We start from the raw sequence: 13,061 nt of genomic DNA, 5'->3' as shown, positions 1-13,061 counted from the left end.
GATTTTTTTTTTTTTTTTAAATGACAATAGGGCCACAAAATGATTCATTTGGATTATGATATAACTTGTTAAGAGTGTTATTTTGTTTTTCAGTGGATATTAACATTTAAATGGATGATTTTATTCCTTATCAGGACACAGTAATGGACTGTCAGCTGTCAGTCTGAAGGGCTCAACAGTATGAAAAACCCACTGGTGTGCTAGTTACTAGCTAATTGGCAATTACTAGCTGGAAATTGTACATTTTTCTTTCTATTTCTTCTTTTTTCACCCACACACCATTAGGAAAAATAAAAATCCCTGAAATCCTGAGAACCAGAGAACACAGGAAAGGAAAGCACTGTCAACCAAAGGCACTTAAAAGAGCAATAGCAATAGCAATAATGTACTGTCACACGCAGTGTGGTGTACTGAACCATGACAGATGTGTATTTGAGAGAAAGATGAACAAATGTCAGTGTGAGGCTCCAGATTTTAGTCGGGGGGTCTGGATCTTTGTGGAAGATCCCTCATTTTCACAACAAACTCTGAAGCTCTTCTACTTTTGCTATGGCATTTAGTTCGTATGTTTGGTTGAGATGGGTAAGATGGTTTGTCTGTGTCTTGATCTGCGTTCATGTTGGCAGCAGGCGGAGCTTCTCTCTGTTTCAGTGACTCAAGTGAAATGTGGCATACGACTGCAGGTTCTGCAACACAAGGGAACGCATGTAAGTTTTCTGGTGGAAAACAGCCTAAAAAACACCTTATTCATTATATTTTGGTAGCACTTTCCATGAATAGGGTACAAAACAGGGCTCGACAGTTCCACCCCAGAGGATCAGTGAACAAGTTTATTATCAACCCCAGGAGATCGAACTAAATATTATTAGAACTTTTTATTTTATTGAAAAATTTGCAAATGGTGCAACCCTGTAAACAAAATTTGGGTCAGATTTAAAAGCAAAAGAGTTTGTTGTGAATTTTCAAATTAAAGGGTTAGTTCACCCCAAAACGAAAATTCTGTCATTAATTACTCACCCTCATGTGGTTCCAAACTCATAAGACCTTCGTTCATCTTTGGAACACAAATGAAGCTCTTTTTGATGAAATCTGAGAGATGTCTGTCTCTCCATTGACTGCTTTTGCAACAAACATGTTAGGTTGAGCTTCTGCTTATGTACGCTGATCAAAGTTTACATGTGAGTAAAAGCCTAAATTAAATCTTTTCATCAAAAAGCGATCAAGTCTCTTCAGAAAATTTGGACTAAACCACTCGATTCATATGGATTAGTTTTCCGATCTCTTTATGATCTTTTTGAAGCATCAAAGTGTTCGTTGCAAAAGGCAGTCAATGAAGAGAGACAAGACATCTCTCAGATTTCATCAAAAATATCTTCATTTGTGTTCCGAAGATGAACGAAAGTCTTTTCAAGTTTGGAATAATTAAGTAAGTAATTAATTAATGACATAATTTTCATTTTGGGGTGAACTAACCCTTTAATAACAATTATAAAAAATCACAAGTTAACCACAATGAGTAGTTTTTGACAACAGCTGGTTTGAAGTGATTTTGGTAAAATTATAATTTTGGTAACAAATGCTGCTTATTAAATGCTGCCAACACTATGATTTGTTGTAAAAAAAAAAAAAAAAAAATTAAAAACTGAGAAAAATGTACTGATTTACTTGCTGTAGAAGGGTTCCAAATGACATTACTTCCTGGGTGTCTCACATTTCTGGAATATTTCATTTTGTTTAATGGGGAAAATAATTTGGTAACAGGGTTGCATGCAAGATGTTGGACACAGCTAAACATCAAGTTTTGGTAATTAAAATGTTTTAATAATTAAAAATAGTTTTTCAATACTCTGAATGAAATGTGAATTCAACAGACCAAGAGGCCGTTTACATATTTTACACACTAAAAACGGAAATCTTATGTACTTTGGCTATTCATTTACACGACAATGGCATTTTGGGGGCCTAAAAATGCAGTCTTTTGAAAAGACTGTGACGTCATGCGTATTAAGTGTTCAGTCTATAGGCGCTAGGGGTGTTGCAATATACCGGTATTGACGATAACCGTGATATTCAAAGCATGAAATACCGATATCGTGTTAATTTAGGGTGTGACGATATACTGGTATTGACGATAACCACAATATGCAGCGCGCGCAGCTATTCCGAGCGGGAGAGTGAGAGGCTCCGTTTGTACCCGAAAAAAGTAAAGTAAGCTCGACGGTATGGGAGTTTTTCGGCTCCTTAGACAGCCCAATCCACAGGATTTGCCTAGCTACAGTCAGTGCGAAGGGTGGCAACACCACCAACCTTTTTACCTACCTCCGTGTCCATCACCCTGCAGATTACGCCATTTTACAGAGAGTAAGTTGTGATTATTATTTTACTAGTCATGGAATGGGAAATGTTATATTAACCTGTTAACAGCAATTTTCTGTGTTCATATATTTAAATAAAGGGTGATTCCTTTAATAAGCCTACCGCGTTTTCTTTAACTTACTCGTCTTATTCAATATATCACACGAGCAAAAGTGCCGTTTTCCCCAAATCAGCACAAATGCAATGTTCCTTCAACTTATTGTTAAATGAACAATGTGAGTTACATTAGACACAGTATTGATAATATTGTTTTTTTTCCCCCTTTATTTTGCCAACGAAAATTTCAAAATGATGAACAGCAGAACAGAGCCCCGTGCAACAGAAATGTTTTTGTTATTCTGACTGAATCCGCATTTAGAACGAATGAATCCGAGTTTCGTTCCTGAATGAATCAGTCATTTGAACAACTCGGTTCGGTTGACTCACTCACTCATTAAGACAGTGACTTGCTGCCACCTACTGGCGGTTTAGTTTCATATTTAATGTACATTTTAATTAAAAAGTTAAAATTAGAAATAATTCCATATTTAAATATTGAATTAAATTTATGTAGACAAATTGTAAATGCTGTGTAAATATATTAATGGCACTTCTCATTCTGTGTCACCTCTGTATTGCAAAGACAGATTTTGTTGATAATGATTTAATTTGACTGGTAACAGCCATAATGTATAGGCTACTATTCTAGTATTCATTTTTATTTCTTTTTTATTTCTAATTTGACTTTAAAAAATGTGCAGCAACCCTGAAAGAGAAAAACTAAATAAACAAAGTAAAAATAATTTAGACTGATAAATTCCCTCCCCCAAGTATTCTATAAATATCGCTATATATCGATACCGTGATATTTTTTGGCCACAATAACCGTGGTGTGAAAAATCTAATATTGTGACAGCCCTAATAGGTGCATAGTGTTTCTTTACAAAGTGACATCGCCAACTACTGGCCAGGCATGAATAATACAGCGTTTTTAGTCGTTTTCACGGATCTGTGTGAATGGGGGTTATTTTAACAACATTGTCATCTGTAAGAAAAAACTTTTAAGGTTTTTGTACATCGTTGTCATGTAAATGTACCCTAAACGTCCATTGTCAGTAGTGTAGAATACGTCACTTTCAAACCAAACAGCTTTCTCTTGGTCAAAGCAGTGAATCGGCTTAAACACGTGCAAAAATTGTGTTTTGAAATCTTTCACCCTCATGCGAAATTCCAACATGGTTTCCTATTGATATGAGTGGATTTCTTCTATAAATATTCATTGAACAACAGAAAATGTGATTGCACCCAAGTTGTGTACGAATATTTGAAGTTGTCTTATGCCTCTTAGAAAAGTGATGGGACATCAAACTACACCCTATTCATGGATGTTGCCTGGTCATTTATACTAAAATAGGTTCAGAAGGTGTAGTAATTTGTTATCAACAGTTCTTCAATCAGAGTTCTTAAGAGTGTTGACCTGTTACACACTCTTATTACAACTACTTTTCCATTACACTACAATTCCATGAGGCACAGTACAATCAAAATCCCATGAAATCACTATAAAGTCTAAATGTGAGCTGCTTTAAGTTAATTTCAGAGGAAGATATTCTGTGCTTGGGCTGAGTTTGAGAGGTCACTCTGACATGCAACAATAACCATATTTACCGCTTACGTGGCCTTTGCTACTTTCGTGCGTTTCATCCTTTTCCTCCGCATGAGGGTGACCTGAGGCCTCTTCAAGCCGGCAATGAGCAGCAGCAGTCTTGGTCGGGACTTGGTGAGCCAGCTTCTCAGTAGCGTCCCCTTGGGAAACCTGTAAAATATCAGAGCGCGTGAGTCCAACATGTCTGCGGCATGGAGACAAAGTGAAGCTGTAATTAAAACTGTTGTAGCACTTCATTCACTGATGTCTATGAGCTACTTCATTAAAACAACTGATTATTGAAACTATTTGGTGACGCTTACACTGAATTTGATTGTAAAGCTGTTTTGAAGCAATTTGTCTTGTAAAAGCTCTATATAAATAAGCTTGACTTCAATGTAATGGCTATTGAGTTATACTATAAAACATCTGATTGTGAGAGCATTCAAACTGCATGTGCAGCGCTTCTGTAAAAATGAATGTATTTTATTTTAATTGACGTAAAACAAAACAACGCAATGCAATGCACAATTAAAAATATGGATAAAACACCTGTGAACAAAATCAGTACAGAAAATTCCTTCATGTTAATATTAACAGTACAGTGGGCCCATTATTTTAATGGACTCTTAGATAGAGTTTAACTACTACTAATGTGCAGGTTAAAAGTAAATTAATTTTTCTTTGAGTTTTCACAGCTGATGAAGCAAACACTGAATTGCTAAGGCTTTGATTAAGTGTGCTTTATAAAGTGGACTATATTTAGGAAGAATTGAGTTCGAGGGTAAAAGATGTGGGATTGTTCCTTAACATACACACAAACATATATATACACATACACAGTGCTGGGTAGATTACTTACAAATTGTACTCCATTACTGATTCCAAATTACATGTCAAAAATTGTAGTTTTGATTACACTTTTAGATTACTTTTGACCCAGCTCGTTTATCACATTGAACTGAATAGGATAATTTTGACCACATTGATATATAAAGACAAAGAGAAAGAAATTATATTCCTTTCCATAATTTTGGACAAAAACAAAAGCCTTTTAAAAGACATTAATGTGTTCGTGAACTGATTAGATGCAATGTTGAGAAAACACTTTTTAAAAAGTGAAATGACTTCTGTAAATCCAGTGGTCAAATGCTTTGTGGCCTCTTAATTTTCAATGTAATTACAGCTACCTGACCAGACGAGGAAGACACATTCCCATTTATTTCCCATTTCCTTTTTTTTAATCCATCTCTTTTGTCCACTTTCAACCACTTCTGTCCTGATTTCTTCAAGGGGAGGGTCTATGGGCAGGTAAATATGTTTTTTTTCCCGATCTTTCGATCTAATGGACGAAATAAGCTCAAGCAACTTACATATGAACGCACTGAAGATGATGGAAAAACATGGCTTTTCATTCTGCGTTTAAAGGAACACTCCACTTTTTTTGAAAATAGGCTCATTTTACAACTCCTCTAGAGTTAAACAGTTGAGTTTTACCATTTTCGAATCCATTCAGCCGATCTCCGGGTCTGGCGGTACCACTTCAACCATAGCGTAGCATAGTTCATTGAATCTGATTAGACCATTAGCATCTCGCTCAAGAATGACCAAAGAGTTTCAATATTTTTCCTATTTAAAACTTGACTCTTCTGTAGTTACATCATGTACTAAGACCATGATGTAACTTTTCAAAAAAAGTGGAGTGTTCTCTAAACCCAGTTTATCATCGTTCTAAACGAAATGTTCTAAACTAAGTTCTAACCCCAGGTAAAGGAACGTTTCACACTAATTTAGAAGCAGGGTTAGCACCGCTTTTTACCCGGGGTTATAAAACCTTGCTCTGGAGCAGGGTTAGCACCGCTTTTGTTGTGTTATTTTACTGAATGGGCATTTCAGACTATAAAGGTAAGAATGAAACGGTCTCTTCTTCACTCAAATTGACGCGTTTTCTCTCAGCATTTAACATTTTTCCTCTCAAATGCTGAATTTATTGTTTACAAAGCAAGGTGTTTCCGTGACTGTCCAAAGCAGTGAATATGAGGAATGTGATTGGTTGTCTGTTGCTAAGCGTTTAGCTGTAACAGTCTAACACAGCATCGTTTCACACTGCACAGGTTTGGCACCACAATGCAGGGTTAACACCGCAAAACTGGTGCTAACCCTGCCGAGGAGCAGGGTTTCATAACCCTGGGTAAAAAGCAGTGCTAATCCCGCTTCTAAATTACAAGTGTGAAACATTCCTTTACCCGGGGTTAAAAGCGTTGTTTAGAACGAAAATAACCCGGAGTTAAGCACAATGTGAAAAGCCCTATAATTGCCTGCTTTGGACAGTCATGGTCACAGAAACACTGCGCATTGTATATACGTTAAACAGTAAATTCGGCATTTGAGAAGAAAAATTTCAAATGCTGACAGAAAATGTGACAATTTGAGTGAAGAAGAGACCATTTCATTCTTACCTTTATAGTCCAAAATGTCCATTCAGTATAAACTCGATAGTACAGTCGGCAATAATAGGATGTTCAATGCTTGAGCTAGAGCTAATGCTAGAGTAAACAGGTCAGGTGCTGCGTTTATACAATCAGTGACACTGACATCTCAAATGTGCAAATTATAACGTTAACCCAGGGTTTAAGAATGTAAAATGTGAAACGTCAGCATGTGAATACCCAGGATTAATTGTTAAAGAGTTAGTTCACCCAAAAATGAAAATTCTGTAATTTTTCTGTCAAAAATGAAAATTCTGTCAGAATTTTCATTTTTGGGTGAACTACCCTTTAACCCCCGGGTAAATAATGAGCAGTGTGAAATGTGAAGCAAGATAACCCAGGATTCCATTTACCTGAGGTTTAGATTGGCCCAGGGTTAACTATTTCAAATGTGAAAAGCCTAGAGAGCTGTAGCTTTCGTTTCTGCTCTGACAGCCGCAAGACCAGCCAAATGTGGTGAGTGCGTGTTTGAAATCAGTTTTTCGTCTTCAAACAAAACTTGGGTTTCAGCCGACAAAGTTTAAATAAAGTCGGTAGACGGAGAGCAGGTGGTCTTTTGTGCTGCATTCAACCACATGAGCGTTAACACTACGAAAGCAATCCGGTCTAATGCATTTTCGACTACCTCTGGAAGTGGTTGAAAGTTCACATGCTCAAAACGTTTTACCCTATTTACACCTGCGCTGCTTACGTGTGCGGTGTGAAATGGGCCTTAGACTGCATGGAATGCAATATCACTACAGAAAACAGATAAAAATCTAACTATTGATAGACTCATCCAGCTCGCCGAACATTTGAAGCGTTTGTGTATCGAATTTAAGCAGTATTGCTTCTCATAATTTACTAAACACATTCAAGTGTTTCAAGTTTTTCCTTATCACAACTTTTGCCTTTAAAATATATAAAAAGTCAGCAATGTTTAGAAAAAATAAAGTTAGTAACACTTTACAACAAGGTCTCATTTTAACATTAGTCAATGCATTAACTAACAATAATAAATACTGTAATAAATGTATTCCTCAATCTTTGTTAATGTTAGTATAATGGAACCTTTTTGAAAAGTGTTACAGAAAAGGGTAAAGTTACACTTAAAAGCAAGAGTTAAGGTTTAGCTGATGAGTTTCAGTTTGCTCCTGCTGGTAGATGCTATAAATGCACAGTTATGTGGCCAAAAAACTTGTTTTTCCATTGACAGCAATTCAGAAGTTGCTATATATATTTGTATAGTACCCTAAAAAATCACCAACAAAATCAGATTATTGTAGATGTTTCACCAGTGACCATTTTTAGGGCTAAAAGCATCAAACATATACCTTCCTGCCCCCCACCCCCTGCCTGCTGCAAGGAGTTCTAATAGAGAATGAACAGTCACATGACATTTACAACTCAGGTGATTGGCTCTAAAACCTTTTCTGGAACCCATGAAGCAAACATGTCAGCTTCTAGGATAGCTTGTCTCCAGGTATTTAAGACCTCCATGGATAGATGGCATATTAAAACTTTTGGAAACAGACCACAGACTTCATAAAAGATCTGGAGGTTGACCTGGTAACATTTAACCAGGCCTGCATCCAATCAGAAAGCCCTGTGGATTTCCACAGAAATCAAACCCCAATCATTTACGATGTTCTACACATTCCCGCCATTGACGTTTATTAAATATTTTGTCTTCAGCTGCCAGTAAAATTCCACTGATTTCACAGCAAAATCAGTGCGAAAAACACACCAGCCATTTCTAAATGTGTCAAAAACCTGTCCTTCTCGTTCTCTGAACCCTTCAGAACAGACTAAACCAGTCCTTCTGTATATTTGAGAGCAAAAAGCTTCATGGAAGAGTAGCATTCCCACAGAACAGCAGAACAGTACCTCAACCAGTAACACTCCTCACCGAAGCACCATAGCAACAGTTTTAGCTTCCTGAAAACCGGCACGTTCACTCACGAAACAGTCACATTCTGGGCTAATAGGACTTTCAGATGAAGGGTGACAGTATAACCGGCGAGCTTTTATATTCATGTCTCGCACGTCTGACTGCTGAGCTCAATGGAAAATATAAAACTTCAATTGTTTCAACTTTTGCTGGTCGAGCACGACCCAACAGGCCAGAGAGAGATCTAGCAATGTGTAGATGCGCTACGGCCTTGCTGAAGCCATTGTTGTATCCCCCAGAGGGGCTCCATGTTAAATGTGGCGAGAGCAACATTGTTTGCTTTGCGGCCTTGTTTTCCTCTTTTTTCTTCATCCAATTCTATCTTTCCGGAGCTTGACTGATGTTAGGGCAAAATTTCTCCTACAGGAAATCTGGACAATAATGTTTAGAGTCATCCATTTTGTTTTTCAATTTTGCCAACCAAATTAGCTAGTTCCTCAAGCTGTCCAAAACAGATGTTACTCCACAGCTGGGAAGCTTTGTTAGGGAGTTTGATTCGTCCTCTCACTGGTCCATTTATCTTTTAGTAGATTTCTTCTGCAACTTCAGGGTGGAAGTCTTTTCACATTGTATCCACACAAACATTGACTGTTGAGATTTAATATCCAAATATTATTTTCACAATATCTTGACTTTTAGCTTGAGGTTCTATTACAATGTTTCTAGTATGGAAATGTTGGCCTCCATTTGTCTAGCCACTACAAAGAGGCCAAGGTTATGTATACCAAATATCTAAGAGAAACTTTGGTGTAAAAACTCTCTTCTCTCAGAAATTGCTAGTAAATTTGACAAGCAATAACAAAGAACCAGCAAGTAATGTTGAATTAAACGTCAGGAAAAACTGATATAGTATTATCTTATAAAATATACTCCAATAATCTGTTTTTTTTAAAAGAAAAAAAAAGCGTACTACAAAATGTAACAGAACTACCACCTAAATAGTTCTAGTTCTTTTATTTATAAAGCACTTTTTAAAAATATTTATTAATAAAACAACCTCAAGACTGACCAAAGTGCATTACGAGAGCAAAATAAATGAATAAATGTCAGTCTATACTAGGCCAAAAAAAGACGTGGATAAATATGACAGCCCTACATCTGTCTTGTATCTAGAAATGAGTTTTGAAGACTAGAAAAAAAATCCTGAACAGTATTTTAAAAAGCTGAAGAACTATAAACAAATACAGTATAATCTTAAACGAATCACAATCAATCAAACTCAAAATAATGACAGCAAAACAGACCAGAACAGCTGAAGTTTATCCTGTTGATCAGCATCTTAAAAAAGCTCAAAAATTTCCTATGAAAAGCAGAAAGTGTTTCTTACCAATTGACTCCACACATTTGTTAGGCTATGCCCCCTGCGCCCTGCTAAGCCACATATATGATGCTAATGGACTTATTAGTGTCACGCTAGAAAGTTCAACCAGGATGGAAAAAACAAATCTGTGGGACAATAGGAAGTACACTAACTCCATGGGGCAGAGAGGGGACGGGGAGGGGGGCTTTAACAGGAGGGTCCACTCAGCACTTCTCTCAGCGAGCAACAACGGATGATCCCGACCTCTGCACCAATCAGAACGCTCGTTGACACTGTTTCTATGACAGCCAACGCCTCACCCATATAAAACACTGTTACAATGTATAGAGAGGTCAGCCAAGCTACCATCCTCTGTTTCACTGGAAAATAAAATTTTCCAAATCCATATCAGCTGTAGATATGCTGTCTACAAATTGCATGGAACTTAGGCCCTAAATAATAAAAAAGGAAGGATTAAAAGTGACAGTAAAGACATTATTACAAAAGATTTATATTTCAAATAGATGCTGTTCTTTTGATCTTCTGAAAAATTTTATCACGGTTTCCACAAAAATATTAAGCAGCAAAATCTGTTTTCAACACACACACACACGTTTGTTTTTGTGAATTGTGGGGACATTCCATAGGCGTAATGGTTTTTATACTGTACAAACCATATTTTCTATCGCCCTACACTACCCCTATCCCTAAACCATCACAGGAAACTGTGCACATTTTTATTTCTCAAAAACTCATTCTGTATGATTTATAAGCCTTTTGAAAAATGTGGACATGGGATAATGCCCTCATAAGTCACCCTCTCCTTGTAATACCTATGTCATACCCATATCATTATACAAATTTGTATCCTGATATGTCACACAAACATGCGCATACACACACACACACACACACACAGATATATAATGTACATATATATATATATATATATATATATATATATATGTGTGTGTGTGTGTGTTTTTTTTTTCTTTACCCCTTACCGTGCAGTGTCTCTTCTGCTCTGTGAGGGGCGCTATGGTGCTGCTCAAGATGCGCTTGTATGAGATTGTAAAGACCCCGGTGGGAGACGAAACACACCAAGAGGATATTACCGCACATACTGCAGAGGATGCCCATGCTAGAGGGAGGGAGAGAGAGCTGGGGAAGCCTGGCACTGCATTGCAGATCAACAAATGAGAGGAGGAGACTGCAGGAGTCTGCAGGGCTGACTGGCGCGATAAACACCACGGGGATTCCCTCGTCTGTGTGTGAACTGTGAAGGCTCTGATAGACACAACCCTCACTGGATGATGACATATTACAGACAGGAGTAGATTTTTTTATTTCTAGACATGAGCTATTACTTAAGTGACACGAATAATTGCTTAAAGGATTAGTTCACTTTCAAATTAAAATTTCCTGATAATTTACTCACCCCCATGTCATCCAAGATGTTCATGTCTTTCTTTCTTCAGTCGAAAAGAAATTATGTTTTTTGATGAAAATATTCCAGGATTTTTCTCCATATAGTGGACTTCAATGGAGCCCAAACGGTTGAAGGTCAAAATTACAGTTTACAGCAATCCCAGATGAGAAATAAGGGTCTTATCTAGATAAACCATCGCTCATTTTCTAAATTTTTTTTTTTTAAATTTTATACGTTTTAACCATAAATGCTCATCTTGAACTAGCTCTCTTCTTCTTCTCTATTTGAATTCCAGCAATGTAGACACTGCTAAGTGTATTACTGCCCTCCACGGGTCAAAGTTTGAACTAAATTGTCATATACAATATGCTAGTGCAAGTATATAACAGTTAGTTCAAACTTTAACCTGTGGAGGGCAGTAATACACTTAGTAGTGTCTACTCTGCTGGAATTCTAATAGAGAAGAAGAGAGCTAGTTCAAGATGAGCATTTTTTTTTTTTTTTGAGCGATAGTTTTTCTAGATAAGAAAAATTCCTTGTCTGGGATTGTGTAGAACGTTTTGAAGCTGCAATGAAACTGTAATTTTGACCTTCAACCGTTTGGGCTCCATTGAAGTCCACTATATGGAGAAAAATCCTGGAATATTTTCATCAAAAAACATAATTTCTTTTCGACTGAAGAAAGAAAGACATGAACATCTTGGATGACATGGGGGGTGACTAAATTATCAGGAAATTTTAATTTGAAAGTGAACTAATCAATTAATAGAAGTTCTTATGATGAAGTTGATGCTATTTATGTTGTGCTGTTGCGGTCATTCACGCAAAGCAACATGTAATTTCTTGCAGTCTATAACGATTTGTAACGAATAAACAGTGGCATTAAACGTGAGCAATGTGAAGGTTTACAAATTATAATCTACAAAATACAAAAATGTACAGAAAAAAATTTGTCTATCCTTGTTCTGTTCATTTGTTTGACACTATGAGATGTGATCTTGCATTAATGGGTTAGTTCACCCAAAAATTAAAATTCTGTCATTAATTAGCTACTCACCCCCATGTCGTTCCAAGCCTGTAAGACTTCCGTTCATCTTCGGAACACAAATGAAGATCTTTTTGATGAAATTTGAGAGCTTTCTGTCCCTCCATTGACAGCTACACAACTACCAATTTGGCGCTTCTAAAAATTCAAAAAGAGATCGTTAAACTAATCCATATGAATTGAGCTGTTTAGTCCAAATTTTCTGAAGAGACTCAATCACTTTATATGATGAACAGATTTAATTTAGGCTTTTTATTTTTGGGTAAACAATCTCTTTAAGATAATTTGACAATAGGCCTATAACCGCAAAGATTTTACATTTTGGCGAATTAGTGGTAAATTCGTACGATCTCTGTCGTGCGTTGTCAAATATAGGCTACAATCTGCGTATGCTAACTCACTCAGTTTATTGGTGGAACTAATGCTTAGGTTTTTTTTTCTAAAATCCTATAAATTGATATGAAACTTCCAACTTGTAAAATAGTTACGTGTTCTTGTGAGTTTGGATTGGCTATTTCATAGACCTCAGAGTGATCACAACATGTTTTCTCCACATCAGGTTGTTTGGCACCAAATTATAATTTCCATTGTTTTGTGACTGCAGTCTGGATTACTTTTATGATGTCTTTAACCTTTCTGGGGCTTGAAAGTGGTAGGTGCGTAGCTGTCAATGGAAGGGGAGAGAAATCAAATTTCATCAAAAATATCTTCATTTGTGTTTTGAAGATAAACGAATGTCTTACGGGTTTAGAAAAACATGCAGGTGAGTAATCAATGATAGAATTTTCATTTTTGGGTGAACTAACCCTTCTGTAAGCCAATATGTGACAAGTTGTAGCTACATTAGATTGCCAATAGCTAAATGATG

General features: G+C 36.7%; 1 protein-coding gene across 1 annotated transcript; it reads right to left on the bottom strand.

Annotated features, from left to right (window-relative positions):
* Window positions 1–274: 274 nt before the first annotated feature.
* On the bottom strand, window positions 275–12,242 carry LOC125262670. Its single transcript, XM_048181489.1, has 4 exons — window positions 12,206–12,242; window positions 10,724–11,025; window positions 4,024–4,171; window positions 275–686 (listed from the first exon to the last, which is right to left on the bottom strand). The coding sequence occupies exons 1-4, from the start codon at window positions 12,240–12,242 to the stop codon at window positions 475–477; spliced, it is 699 nt and encodes a 232-aa protein (XP_048037446.1). The 3' UTR covers window positions 275–474.
* Between the last annotated feature and the right edge of the window lie 819 nt (window positions 12,243–13,061).

The sequence above is a fragment of the Megalobrama amblycephala genome, linkage group LG2 (genome assembly GCF_018812025.1).
Source record: "Megalobrama amblycephala isolate DHTTF-2021 linkage group LG2, ASM1881202v1, whole genome shotgun sequence".
In the NCBI taxonomy this organism is placed as follows: domain Eukaryota; kingdom Metazoa; phylum Chordata; class Actinopteri; order Cypriniformes; family Xenocyprididae; genus Megalobrama; species Megalobrama amblycephala.
Note: the sequence above shows the minus strand (reverse complement) of the source record. Positions and strands in the feature narration are given on the sequence as shown.

Coding starts and splice junctions, on each gene's coding strand:
- LOC125262670 (XM_048181489.1), bottom strand. CDS start 12,242: ATGAACGGAAGTCTTACAGGCTTGGAACGACATGGGG. Junction 11,026..12,205: donor AGGCTTGGAACGACATGGGG/GTGAGTAGCTAA, acceptor GTCATCATCCAG/TGAGGGTTGTGTCTATCAGA. Junction 4,172..10,723: donor AGCAGAAGAGACACTGCACG/GTAAGGGGTAAA, acceptor GATATTTTACAG/GTTTCCCAAGGGGACGCTAC.